Below are 14,979 nucleotides of genomic sequence, written 5' to 3'. Positions count from 1 at the left end.
AGTTTGGCAATTTCTTACAAAACTAAACATACTATTGCCATACGATCTAGCAATCACATTCTTTGGTATTTGCTCAAATGACTTGAAAACTTACATCCACACAAAAACCTACACTTGAATGTCTATGGCAGCTTCATTTATAATTGCTAAAACTTGGAAGCAACCAAGATGTTCTTCAATAGGTGACAGGATTAATAAACTGTGGTACACCAACACAATGGAATATTATTCAGAGATTAAAAAAAAAAAGAGCTATCAAGGCACAAAAAGACATGGAGGAAACTTAAGTGCACATTGCTAAGCAAAACAAGCCAACCTGAGAAGGCTACATACTGTATGATTCCAACTATACGACATTCTGGAAAAGGGAAAACTATGGAGATAGTAAAGAAAATCAGTTGTTGCCAGGGATTCAGGGAGAGGAAGGCAGGGATGACTAGGAGGAGCACAGAGGATTTTTAGGGCAGTGAAACTATTATTCTGATGGATACTGTAATGGTGTATACACTCATTTAACATTTGTCAAAGCCCACAGAACGTACAGCACAAAAAGTGAACCATAATGTAAACTACAAACTTTAGTTAATAATAATGTACTATCATTAGCTCATCAATTTTAACAAATGTACCACACTAATGTAAGATGTTAAAAATAGAGGGAATTGGTGGGGTGGGTGAGGGGATATGTGAGAACTCTGTACTTTTCCTTCAGTATTTTATAAACTTAAATCTGCTCCTCTCCCCAAAAAAAGTCTATTATTTTTTTTAAAAAGTAAACTGTATATACAGTTTTCTTATATTAATGTAACCAGCTGACAAGTTTTTCTGAGACAATGAAGAAAACAAAAAGGAAGGCTTTAAGTTAAATTACAGGTGAATTTTTGAGTCGATTTTGAGAAAGTTTTAAACGGCACCGTGGCAAATTTTCATAATAAAATGTTGGTAAAAATGTGGCACTATAGTGTATGAATACAGTTAATTTCGTGAGCAGTAAAGACCTATTTGTCTACAGTCGTGACCTATATTCTGAGAAAGAGATGAGCCTACAGTTGTACGATGAATTACAAGTAAAATACTGGCCATTACTTCTTTTATTCTTCTTCTGGTCTTTGCGTCTTTAAAGTGCTTTTATTTTATTTTATTTTTACTATTTATTCATTCCCTTGGATAAGCAAAAGACAATAAGGATAAACCTAATTTTAACGTGACAAAGTATTACCTCCATTTTTTTCTACTTTATACAGCTCTAAAATGACAGAGGTGAAAATATTTCACTGTGGCAAACCAGCTGTGTGAAAATGAGTAGCCTCATCAAATTAGGGCACATTTTCACGGCTAAGTAAATCATTTAAATTGTACAAAGGTAAATGTTGAATGATAAAGTTGAAAGAGAGACCTTACTTTGTCAAAATAAGTAGAAAACAATCAGCGATTATTCCATGTGTATGAACAAACATGGGAGGCACATTTGTATTTCCAGAAAGTTCAGCTAAGAGTTCTATGAACTGAAGAACATGCTAAGAACAACTTTAACATACTCTGTATGGGCAGGAACTTTATCTTATTAATTGTCATATTTCTAAGGCACGGTCTATAATAAGGTCGATATAGCTTTGCTGAATAAATGAATGAATGAACTGTATTTTTTCCCTAAGAAGGGAGAAAAACCTACAAATTAAAAGATATTTTAACTCTATTTAGCTATGCTCCAAATTTGATCCACATTAATTCCTTCTAAAGTTTTGAGCATAAGGCATATTTGCATGGGAAATGAGGTGCAGCAGGATAAAACAGACTTTACGGAAGTCAGTTAATTGCTGCTTGATATTTAGAATTGGACAAAATTTCATGTAAGAGTTAGCCAAACAGATGTTTTTCCTCCCTATGTTTAGTATGACTTAGGAAATAGACCTCTTACCTTATGAAATCTTCTTCCTCTTCTCTCTTTGGCCTCAGCTGTTTGGGTTGAGCCATATTAATCCAGTTTGGTAGAGATTTCAAGAGCCTGCTGATATCATCATCTTTTGCCCAAGATGCACTGATGACAAGTTTTTCTTCTGACTGGACAATGCCCCTAAACACAACCAACAAAAAAGAGACAGTTCAGCACATTGCCTAGAATCCAGTTAGCATTTTCATCTACCTTTGCTGCAGAAAAAAAATAACACCCCCATCTTTCTTATTAACATAATCCATTATCTGAGTTGGAGGCAGTGACATCCATTAATAGGTTATATTACTGGGAAACACCATTGCTAGAGTTCATTCTTAGTTTCTCCATTGTTGAGTAATACTAATTAGTTAATACTTAATAATACTTAATTAGTTAATACTGTTAATACTAATTAGTCCCCCTTATCACAGTTAATCCCGTGGGATCAATAAAAGTGTATGGTAGGTTTTGAAGGGATCTTTCAAGAAAGATGTAGAATAAATAAAAAGTGGGTAACCATATGAAAGAACGCTATTAAAGGACAACATAAATGGCAGTTGAAAGGTGACAGAGGTGTTACAAAAGGCTGTTTTCTGACTTCTTGGTTTAAACTACCAATTAGTTCTAATTGAAGATATTTTTTGAACTATGGACACCCCTCTATTCAAAGCAATCCACCATCATACAGAAACCTTCTGTCCCTTAAGTCAGGCAGAAAAAGTCCCTGATTATGGCTCTCTCCAGTGGACTTTGACTAGTGACCTAGAGTGACAAGCTTCGAGTCCTTTAGTAGGGCCCCAGTGTTAGCTATTAACATTGTTCTTACCAGAATGTATCTGTAAATTCATCTTAAACGTTCAAATTCAATTTAATTAAAAAGCTTCTCTTTCTGTTCAACATTTCTCTCTCTATAATTTCAATGGTCTAAAAATCCTCATCAGCAATACTTGGTGATAGAAATGACATTTATTTATGAAGGGAGTGTTAATTAGCTGGCTACTCCTCTGAAGTTGACCAAGACTCCAGGAGGTTTTCCCCTCCATCACAGGCAGGGATTTATTTTGGTGTAAGGGTTATACTGGGGGACATTATGCACCTCTAAATATGCAAGATATGTATGGTGTGTATGCATGTCTGTGTGATAAAACCTCCTTTACCCAATAGACGATTTAATGTTAGTAGTCAAAAGAAGCTGAAGCCTAAAAACCCTAACTCATGAAAACCTGACTCAAGGTAAGATGGTTTCATGTTGTAGGGAGCAATACTGCCCTGGTTCTCCGAAAATAAGCTAGAATAAATAAGAGAACCATAGTTGATTTCTAGAACTCTTCTAACTCACTATAAGCAAAAGTTTTCTAACGGTATCTGTGGTCAGCAATACAAAAATCAGCCTATGAACCTTTCCTTGGATCTCTCAAATTACTCTCACTGGTATCTTCTATTCCATTTTTTTCTTTTTTCTTTTCTTGAATGTTTTCGGCAAGATTTATGGATTAATCCCATAATCTAACTTTTATACTTGAGGTGCTGGGTGCGATCTTACAGAACGGTACCATCTCAAATTCTGTGCCAGATGGACCCTCAATGTTCTTTGGCATTGTTTTTACCTGTCTCTGTTCAACTTCCCCTCCCGCTTCCTTCAGAGGCTACTTTTTAAACCTTCGCCCTTTTCTTTATCTCCTCATTGCATATCCCCCACATTCTTCCTATCTGACAGAGAAAGGAGGGGATCTAACCACATACCTTCAACCACTCCACCTTTGATCTCCCACAGGAATATATTCAAATCTATTTCACCCTCATATTCACTTCCAATAATCCCTCTACCTAGGCTCTGGGGATCCTTTCTCCCCACAGTTAGCCTTTCCTTTTCTATATGTCTAGTATCTCTCTGTATTCCCCAACCTATGTTACTTTTTTAAAAAAATGAATGAATGAATGAATGAATGAATGAACGAATCTCTTCCTTGAACCAGCACTTCTCTCTTGGAAAGCTCCTCTCCCTCCTTCACAGACACTCTCATCAAACGAGTGGCCTTCACTCAGTGACTTTACTTTCTCATTCACTTTTCAATTCATGAAATCTCTCTCTTGGATCTACTCTATAATTTAATTCATCTATTACTTATTGAAAATTGTTCAATTATTATATCTTTCATTTGGCTCTTTTATAAATCCACTGGCTTTCTGTCTCCAAAATGTCCTGTTCTTATATTACGGATTCCATTCCTTCACCTCTGAATATTTTTAAAGCAGCAGTTTTAAAGTTCCTTTTATGTGGCTCTATATTTTTTGGTAGTTCTTTGGATGTCAAATGTCCTGTTTGTTGCATTTTTCTTCTTTTCTCATGATGGTGAGTTTTTCCACGTGGTTTGCTATTTTGGTCTGCAAGCTCTCCCTCAGTGGGACTCGTCTTCTACAGGAATCCCACATTTGCCCCGAGTTTTGGAGATGTCACTTTTTGGTTTGCTTTTGTCTCTTCTGGATCTTTGGGTTTCACTAATTCCAAATAAGTTTTGAAGGTTTTTTTGGCTTAAAGCTTTCTCTCCCTACATGGGTAGTGCAAGCTGAGGTCTTCACTTTGCACATGTCACATGCGTGGAACTCTGATTTCTTTTAGGGTCCACTTTTTCTACTTCAAAATTGGGGACTCATTCTCAATCTCAGAGTTTTCCTGGTTCCATTCATGGAGGAAATAGCCCCTTACATAACTTCTGCAGAGATAAAGGTCCCTGTCATGCAGGTGTTAAAATGCTAGCCCCTATTTGAGTCTGGACCTCTGCTATGATCTGAATGTTCTTGTGCCCCCCAGTTCAGATGTTGGAATCCTAACACCAATGTGATAGCGGTAGGAGGTGGGGCCTTCGGGAAGTGATTAGGTCATGAGGGTGAAGCCCTCATGAATGAGATTAGTACCTGTATAAAAGAGAACCCACAGACTTCCCTAGTCCCTTCTGTCATGTAATGATACATTGAGAATCTGTGACCCAGAAGAGGGCCCTCATCTGGACCTTCTAGCACCGTGATCTTGGATTTCCAGCCTCCAGAATTGTGAGAAATAAATTTCTGTCGTTTATAAGCTACTCAGTGTGTGGTATTTTATTATAGCAGCTTGAATGGATTAAGACAACCACTGTACGTGGTCCTGATACCTTTGTGGGCAACTCAACTTCAACATTTGCTTGTTCCTATGGCTTTTAGTTTCTCTTTAACTTGCATCATTTGGGGGAATTTTCTTTCTTCCATTTGAATTTGGGTATCTATTTAAAATATTTTTTAAAAGTTATATATTTTTATTTGGACCTTCTATGTCTTAGGAGTAGGAAAAGGGCTTCCTAAATCTATCTACTTCACACTTTTGACTGGAATTTAAAATTCCATCTTAAGTCAATTGCAATCAGGGTTCTAGAACCATCATTCCTGAAACTGCTCTACCAACCCATGGGTATATTTTATTCTTCACACTCTTTGATTCTTCTAAAGCATCCGATACTTCTGGTTATTCCCTTCTTGACATATTGCTCCTTTGGTTTCCACAACATCATCTTCTCCTGGCTCTCCTCCTACTACCCTAACCTCTTTCTTAGCCAAACTGACAGCTGTCTTCCTCTGTCCATACTTTAAATCTTGGTGTTTTACAGCATTTGGCATTTCTCACTTGGGCAATATCGTCTTCTTGCCAGACTTGATCCACCTATATTCTGATGACTCCCAAATCAATATCTTCAGGGCTTCCCTCTTTTCTAAGTCTTGGGACCTGCATATCCAAAAGCTTACTGGAGAACTCTAATTGAAAGCCCTGCCAGTATTTCAAATGAAAATGAATCAGAAGGACCTCATTTGAGCCAGTCCTGATGGCCTCGTGGTTAAAGTTCATTATGCTCCACCTCAGCAGCCCAGGTTCGGTTCCCAGGCATGGAACCACACCACTCATCTGTCAGTAGCCACGCTGTGCAGTGGCTGTTCACATAGAAGAACCAGAAGAACTTCCAACTATACAGAAACTATGTACTGGGGCTTTGTGGGGGGAACAAAGAAGAAAAAAAAAAAAGGACGATTTGCAACAAATGTTAGCTTAGGATGAAACTTCCCCTGCAAAGGCAAAAAAAGGGAACTCATTTATTATCTACCTCTCCCTCTCTCACTAAACCTCTAGCATTCCCTATTTTGGTCAACAGTCCAACCATCTATCCTGTCAGTCAAGAACTCAGGGTCATCCTAATCACCCATAGTCACCAGATCCCACCATTTCACCTCCTTAGTATCTTATAAACCTGTCAATTCCTGTCCAGGTGAACTGCCGTTGACCTATATTTAGATCCTCATCATTTCTCACTTGGACTTGGCTATAACCTTGTAACTGGGCTTCTTGAGTGGAGTTTCAAGACCATCAGTCCAACTCGCCACACTAGTCAGAAGAGTCATTTTTCTAAACTATAAATCCAATCACGTTATTCTTCTTAGAACTCTTCACTGATTCCTAATCCCATAGGAGACCAAGATCATACAAGACCAAACTCAGAAAGGCATCTACCTTTTCAGCTTCATCTCCTGCTACCTCTTTCCTCCTCTGTCTCTGTTCACTACTCCCAGCCAAACCCTTGCTTGTGTTGGCTGAACACCCTATACATGAGTATTCTAGAGTTTTTGAATGGGATATACTGTTTCCTGCCACTGTGTATTACCTCTGCCTAGAAAGCCTTTTTCTCATCCTGCTTGTTTGCCTCTATTGATTAAGCATTACCTCGACTCCTCTCTTGGGATAGCTGAGTCCTCTCTTTTGTGCCTCATCACCCTTATACCAGGGATTTTCAACCTTGATTGCATATTGGGATCATCTGGGGAGCTTTTAAAAAAAAACTAGATGATCAGGCCACACACAAGACCAAGTAAGTCAGAACCTCTTGGGGTGGGACTCAGGCATCAGAATTTTCAAAAGTTTCCCAGGTGATCCCACTGTGTACTCAAGGGTGAGAACCACTGCCTTCAACATGCCTTTCCTATCACTGGTCCTACTACGCTTCTTTACATGTTGGGATCCCATACCAGATGATGAGTTTTCTGAAGGTAGAGTTGATTTCTCATTAGTTTTTGTGTCCCCAGGGTTTAGCACAATACCTGGTATTTGGAAAGTACATAAGAATTAAACTGGAGATAAAAATAAGCCCTCTTCAGTTTTAGGAGTCTAGATAACTTATTAAACCAAAACCATTTTAGCGGTTTTCTTTTATTTCTTCTCTGCACTACAGGATTTAGGTGAGCTATCAAGTCACTTGGTAATTTAAACAAATGATCACTCAGCCAGGCTCTCACCATACCTCTCTAAATTCAAACAACAGAATAGTGAACACAAGTGTGTCTCCCTCTGAAAAAAAAATCCAACATAAAAAAATCCTGACTCACAAAAAAAGAGAAAGAACCCAGGAGTGATTATTGACAAGCCTTCCTCTTCTACTCTACTTATTCCTAAGTGGCCTGTGATCGGGACATCTCAAACTCTTACCTTCTCTGTGAAGAATCTGTTGACTGTCAGACTACAATAATCTCTCCCTTTGGAAAGTAAACAAACAAAAACCCTCCCTTCATACTTATCATCTGTAACTTCACAATGGGTTGAGCAAACTATGGCCTGTGCGTCAAATCTGCCCCATCAGCTGACTTTGTATGTCCTGTAAGCTATGAACAGTGTTGACATTTTAAAACGGTTTTCTAAAAAAATCAAAAGAACAATATTTTGTGACACGTGGAAATGATATAAAATTTAAATTTCAGTGTCCATGTCTAGAAAGAACTTTGGGTGGTTCAATTCCTCTCAGACCCGTATTACATGTTAAATTTGGCTTCACAGAGTTAGAAGCCGAAGCCCAACTCAGTTTTACAGTATCTAAATCTTTGAGCCTATCTGCCTTAGGGTTTAGGAAACAGTTTGGGTCTGTAGGTGTGAAATAGTACTGTACATTTTGAGGATCTAGAATTTTTCATTTTAGTAGTAGCTGGAATAAAAAAATTAGCTTAATAGGATACTACGTTACAGGTACCCACATTATTTACTTACATGTTTTTTTACGACTGGCTTAATTCAATAGTTAAATATTATATTACTGCCTTCACTGATATTCATAGATCCTATCTTATTAAAAAACAGTAATCCAAATTAACTAAAATGCTACCTATATGCTGCCCTCAGGAATAAATCATTAATTCATATTAACCATATCAACCCCAAATGCAATTTCAAATATTCTCATTTGAAATATTGGCACTCACTAGCAACATATAATTACCCTAAAGAGAATTTTTCATTCAAATGGCAAAGTTTCCATCCTGACCAGTCGCATCTATTAGTTTATAATTTTGTGATAAACTGGATTGTGTAGTCTACAAGATTCGAGGACATATGCAAATAGCCTCAAAAAAAGCGAGCTAAATCTCCAACAATGATTCCACAAGAGGAGTAGCGTTAATCATGACTACCAGAACCATAATCTACTCATTAACTCACAGCTCAATGGGCCACAGACAGAGCCATCTGCGTATCTATTTGCACCTGTTCCCAGGAGGAAGAGGAAAATAGGTCTACCTCTTGGAACAGGTGATAAGGCTGCCATGCGAAGGGTCCACCCTCTGGACACAGCTGAGTGAATTTCATTCAGAAAACATCTGCTGGTGTCGACCGGCTCTGACGTGCATTGCTTCCTCTCCGGAACAGTTGGGAAGAGCAAGTGTGCCTGGTCCCTGGACACAGTCGGGGCGGTGAATCTTTCATTAGGTAAACAACTAGGGGCAGGTGGGGCTAATTGGATTCAACTGTTTGGTGACAGCCAGGGTATGATGTTTACTTTCCCAGACTGAATCTTCCAGACACTTCAAAAACTAGGAGCCAAGCTAGGCAAACGAACTCCGGACAAGGCTGGTCCAAATTAAGCTGCTGTAGTTGACATTTGACTGTGAATGACTCGGCCTGTAGCAGGCACCACAGTGCAACGTCCAGCAACATAGCAGTAACGACAATGAGGGATGCAAAAATAAGAGCTGGTACGATGCTGCTGATTAAAACAAAACTAAACAAATGCAGAAACAAAACTGAAAAATCTCTTAAGATGAGGCAGAATAAACAGGAAAAGAGCAGAGAAACATCAGGTTATCTTTTATATCACAGCGGTGCTGGTCAGAGAGCTTTATGATGGCGTGTATTTCTACCTAGGAATCACAGTTAAGAAACAGCTGATCACTCGGGAGAAGGTTCATGGAAAACAGAAACAAGAGAACCTGGGGAAAAGGATTTGGAACTTGAGAGCTTACAGAAGGTGACTCTTGGGGATAATTTAATAAAAACCTTTAAATAGTTCTCATACAAAGGGTCATAACCGTTTGGAACTTAACCAAGAAAAGAATTATATTGTAACACAGTGGACCAAGAATTAATATAAAATTTGTCTCAACTGTCATTATTCAGATTTTTCTTATGATAAGCAAATTTAAATATGAATATCTTTAAGATATTTATAAAAAGGTTATCAGACCAGGTAACCTCTTGTTTCAACCCTGCATGTCTTCCCACTGCATTAGAGTATAACTCAAATTCCCTGGCCTCGAGATCCTTCATCAATGGTCTTTAATCTTGGCTGCACATTAAAACACCTTGGAAGCACTAAAAATATATCGATTTCACATTCTGAAGTGAGGCTTGGCATGGGTCTTTTTTAAGCTCCCAAGTCATTCTAATGTGTAGCCGGAAATAACCCAAATGATCTGATCCCTACACCTGTCCAACCTCACTCAGTATTCAATCTCTTTGCTCACCCTGTTCCAGTTACCCTAACCTTAATTCAGTAAGTTCTAAGTCTGTTTCCATCTTCATACCTGCTCCCTCCTCTCTGCCTGGGATGCTCTTCCCTGTATCTCCACGTGGCTCCTTCTCATCCTTCAGAATTTAGCTCAAACATCAAGTCTTCAGTGAGGTCTATTTCTGATGCTGCCCCTCACCCTGAATTTTTTTTAATCATATCACCTTTATTTCTGAGTTTATTTGTTACCTTATTATTTTCTACGATATTCCATTAGAATGTAAAATCCATAGAGACAGGACCTCGTTAGTTTATTCACTTACATATCCTCATCCCTAGAATAACGCTGACCCCTAGAAGTGCCTAATAAATAATTATTGAATGAATAAAGTAACGGACTGAATGAATGAATGACTGATACTATTGAAGCACAAAACACCAGGGAAATAACAGATGGCATGAAAATATTTTTCTTTTGCCATCTTGTTAGTGACTATCAACAATATTATCAATGAATTAATTTAAAAGTAAATAATGACAAAAAACCCCAACAGCAGCAACAATAAATAATAATATTGGCTGGCACTTATTTAGCATTTACTAAGAACTTGGCATCCTTCTAAGCACTTTACATATATGAACTCTTTTAGTCCCAACAACAATTCTGTGGGTAGGTACTGTAATTATTCCCATTCGAGAGATGAAATACTGAGGCAGAGAGCTTAAGGAACTTGCCCATGGTCAAGCAGTTGATGAGGGTAGAGCCAGAACTGAGCACAGATCGACTGTTTTGGAGTCTCTGCATCTATTACCATGTCTCTCTAAATCATTTGAAATATTTTTCAGGTTTCTCATTTGCTCTTTAACTCCACTGCCTCTTCTTTGGGCTTCAGAGCCAGACAGACTCAGCTTCTAGTGCACGCACTCAGACTCCCATTCTCTGTGACCTTACCCACGTTATGAACCTTTCTGAAGCCCCATTTTCTTGTCTGTAAGGGTGGAAGTATCTAATCTTCAGAACTGTTGTGACTGACTAGATGAGTTAATGACTATAAAGTCCCTTCCACAGTGACTATGTACTTTACTTAGTTTGTATTTCCATTCTAGTCCAGATCCTTATTACTTTGCATCATTTCTGTACTAGATCATGGAGGCTCAGGTGGGAAAAATTAAGACTGGCTGCTGGCTACAAATTCACGGGACACCTGGTTAGGTGAGCAGCATCCGTATCTGGCCAGCAGAGCGGCTGATGTGCACTGGAAAAGTAGAGTGACAGTACTCACTTGATCAACAACATGAGGGAAAGGCCTATATACAGACATCATGCTAAATGCTGAAGATAATTATGTGGAAAAAGACAGAGTAACTTCCTTCAGAAGCTCAGAGTTCAGGTCAGTAACACACATGAGAATCACTCTGGGCCATTTTTCAAACTGCTCTTGCCCAGGTCCAGTGCTCAGTGGGCCTAATGTGGGAAATCCAATAAGTGTGTTGAAATCTCCCCAAATAACTCTGATGTGAACCCACAGTTGAAAAACAATGTTTTAGGGAGAAAAAGACACATAAACCAATAATTGATCAAATAATATATAATAAAAAAATCTTAAATTGCAATACAATGGAATAAACACCAGAATAGAGTTATGCATAATAAACTATAGGAGCACATAATAAAAGCTCTCAATTGCTGAATGCTCTCTAGGAACCAGATACTCTAGACATTTTACAAATGTTCTTTTGTATCTCTTCAGTATTTAACAACAATGAATATATCTATGCTCAGCAATCCAAGAGCGTGGGTCACAACATAGTTTCAAGAGGCAGACCAGGAGACAAGCTTGCATGGAGCTTGCAGAGTTTTCCTGGGCAGAGGCCCTTGGTTCTTCTGAGGTTCAAAGTTAGTTAGCAGGCAAAGGCAGCAAGGCACACTCAGTTAGGCTCTCATTCCTGCAGGGCCCTGGGCTCTGGCTACACAGGAAACCTGATGGGCTTCATGAGCCATCACAGCCCCTGGCGTCTAATCTCTGCTATTTAGCACAAGGGGCCACAGAGATCTTAAAATTCCACTTTGATGATGTCATCCTCCTCACCAAAACCTTTAGCGCTCCTTTACTTAATATGAGAAGTTTTCAAAACTCACCTTTTCTACCCATTCCTACCCAACTACTCTAGTCATTTTATTTATTTATTTATTTTGAGGAAGATTAGCCCTGAGCTAACATCTGTGCCCATCTTCCTCTATTTTATATGTAGGACGCCTGCCACGGTGTGGTTTGATAAGCAGTGTGTAGGTCCTTGCCTGGGATCCAAACTGGTGAACCCTGGGCCACCGAAGCGGAACATGCGAACTTAACTGCTGCACCACCAGAATGGCCATTCTAGTCATTTATTTTGCGTCACATTCCCATGCATCACATCCATCCATGCTGCCTACTGCGGGCTCATCATGTTCAGTATGTCTGGAATTACCTCATCCATCCAACAAACATACTGAGGGCCAACGAGGTGTCCAGCCCTGTGCCAGACCTCATTCCTGCCATCAACAATTCCAAGCTTATCCCTATGTCACTCTTTCTTCATGCTCTGGCATGAGTTCTTGGTCTTCTAAGGTGAAGGGGGGCCCTGAGGATGGTTACACCTTCTCCTAATAAAAACATGCTTGTGTCTTACATCAATTGGGCCTCTAAGATTAGAAGATGTTTTTTCATTTGTATTCTCTACCAGGGAGAGAGGCCAAAAAGATGAATGAACTGATGCCAAATTGGAACAGACAGAAACTTCAAAAAACTGCAATTTCCATTCTATTGAAATTCTATTGAATGAAAAATGACTATTTGGGGACATATAAGCTGCTGGTTGTACCTCAGGACAAAGAGGATGAGCAAAGAGAGAAGCACTCAGCTTGGAGGTAGCAGGCTAATGGACCAACTGCCTGATTGCTAATGCACACGCAGTAGAGAATTCACAACTGAGTTTTCCTTTAAGCCCCAAGGGGTGTGACTAATTAAGAAAAAGACTTCTAGTCCTCATTTCCCTCTTAGGAAACCTCTCTTTATCCAAAGCATGTAACATGACATCATTAGACAGTATAGTCTTTCTCTCCAGAGAGAGGTGCTCACAGGAAGGTAAGATGTTTTTGACCTTTGCTCAGATCTCTACACTCCCAGTGGATGCTCAGGTTCTCATGGTAAACTTGGAAAACAAACTGACTCTCAGCAGAGGGCATTGTGAGCTTATGGATTTGATCATTTCTGTAAAAGATATCTGCTGAGACAGAATCAGATTGCAATGTTTCCCTGCTCCCTTCCTCCTTCCCCAATGTTATATCATTTTGGATCATTTGAATTGTATATGGTTTTCTATTTAAGTCAGTCATTTGCTGGCAGCAAAACTAGAACATTTCCTGTTTTTCCTCTCACTGTAATCAGGATTTGGCTGTCCAAATTAGGACTGCCCTAATTACTCCTCAGCAGGTGCCAATCCGGGGGAGGGCACTAAATGGGAAGAGAGGAAGTAAGGACACTTTGCGTCTTCAGACTCATAGAATAAGAAAACACTTTTTCCCTAGCCTGAAAAACCTGATTAAGTAACAGGCAACAGGCACCATGGGTCTATCTGTGTGTGGGTGCGTGAATGTGCATTGTTGTATAACAACCATATAAATGATTTTCTGTTTAATCCCCTTCAAAGCTTCATAGAATCAGGTAAATTCATCCTAGACTGGTAATGCAGCCCCTGTGTAGATCACTACAGATATTACCCTGTATATGGAATGATCTGACAGTGGGCACCAATAAGTGGACCCCATTCCAAAGAATTTAGCCAGGAGGGATACCAATGTGGTATAGTCTCTTGAGGCAAGGAATCAAGATCTCTTGATGACCACAATATGTCAAGAACCAAACGCAATGGCTATGTTCCAAGAAGAAGCAGGACAAGGGAGCTAGAGTTTCACTGTTTGGGCAAAATGGTGACATATAAATGACAAAGAAATAACTCAATTCCTATAGACCATGGTGAACAAAACTATTCATGTCCCTGCCTAAAGCCAGTCACGCCACTTGTGCATTACAGCCCACCCCTACTCATTAGCCGAAACCATAATTTCAGCAATTTGCCCTTTTCTCTCCTACATCAATAATTTTCCCTCTCATCTAAATAATTTTCTTCAAATACAAACATACATTTATTTCTATTTAAAATGACACATAAAACACAAAAAACCTTTCATATGACCTAAATTCTCCAGCTACTATCCCATTTCTTTGTTCTCTTTTGCTGCAAAACTCACTGCATAAGTTTTGCCTATATTTACAATTTCTGTACTCCCAATTTCTTTTTTAAGCCCACACCAATCCAGTTTTCACTCCTACTATTCCATAGAAACAACACTAGTGATGATCACAAATGACCTCCACATTGTTAAATTTATTAATCAATACTCAGTTCTAATGCTGACTGACCAGCAGCATTTGGACAGCTGATCGCTCCCCTCCATCCATTTTCTTGGTTTCCAGGACACCACATTCCCTTGATTTTCCTCCTACTTCACTCATTGCTGCGTCTCAGTCTCCTTTGCTGATTTCTCCTCATCTTGCAAACTTCTTAAAGTCCATGGTCATCTTCTCTGTCATATTTACACTCACTCCTATGGAGATTTCATCTAGTCCATGGTTTTAAATACCATTTAATATATACTATTCATATATCAATGGCTGCCAAATATGTACCTCCAGGCCAGACCTCTCTCCTTTTGATATATATTCAACTGCCTACTCCCTATCTCCATGTGGATGTCTAACAGCCTCTCCAAATTTAAATCCTGACCTATTTGCTCTCAAACCTGCAGTGTTCTCTCTCAATAGCTGGCAACTCCATCTTTTCACCATTCAAATGAAAAATCTTAATATCATTTTTGACATCTATCTTTCACACTCTATATCCAATCTGGCTGGGAATTCTGTTGACTGGCCCTTCCAAATATATTCAAAACTCAACCAATTCTCACCATCTCTGCTGCTACCAACCAGTATGAGCTGTTTTCATTTCTCACCTGGATGACCACAATAGCTCTTAAATTGGTCCCCCTGCTTATATCCTTTTCCCCGACAGACTATTCTCCACACTTACACTTTCAACTGTAACTAAGATCATGCTGCACCTAGGTACAATTCCTGCAGTGGCTCCCCATTTCACTCAGTGTAGAACTCAACATCCCTATAGTGGCCTACAAGGCCCTACATGGTCTGGCTTTCTACC

The 14,979-nt window shown here is 39.1% G+C and overlaps 1 protein-coding gene across 3 annotated transcripts in view; it reads right to left on the bottom strand.

Annotated features, from left to right (window-relative positions):
• The window catches only part of EXOC4 (exocyst complex component 4), a 758,598-nt gene that overhangs the window by 136,359 nt on the left and 607,260 nt on the right, over window positions 1-14,979 (bottom strand). For all 3 annotated transcript variants that reach the window (XR_011539582.1, XM_070617731.1, XM_070617732.1), the window contains one exon: window positions 1,919-2,074. Coding sequence is in view for 2 of the 3 variants with exons in the window: in XM_070617731.1 (XP_070473832.1) it covers window positions 1,919-2,074 (156 nt within the window). In the remaining variant the exon portion in view is untranslated. The remainder of the gene's footprint in view (window positions 1-1,918; window positions 2,075-14,979) is intronic.

The sequence above is a fragment of the Equus przewalskii genome, chromosome 4 (genome assembly GCF_037783145.1).
Source record: "Equus przewalskii isolate Varuska chromosome 4, EquPr2, whole genome shotgun sequence".
NCBI lineage: Eukaryota > Metazoa > Chordata > Mammalia > Perissodactyla > Equidae > Equus > Equus przewalskii.
Note: the sequence above shows the minus strand (reverse complement) of the source record. Positions and strands in the feature narration are given on the sequence as shown.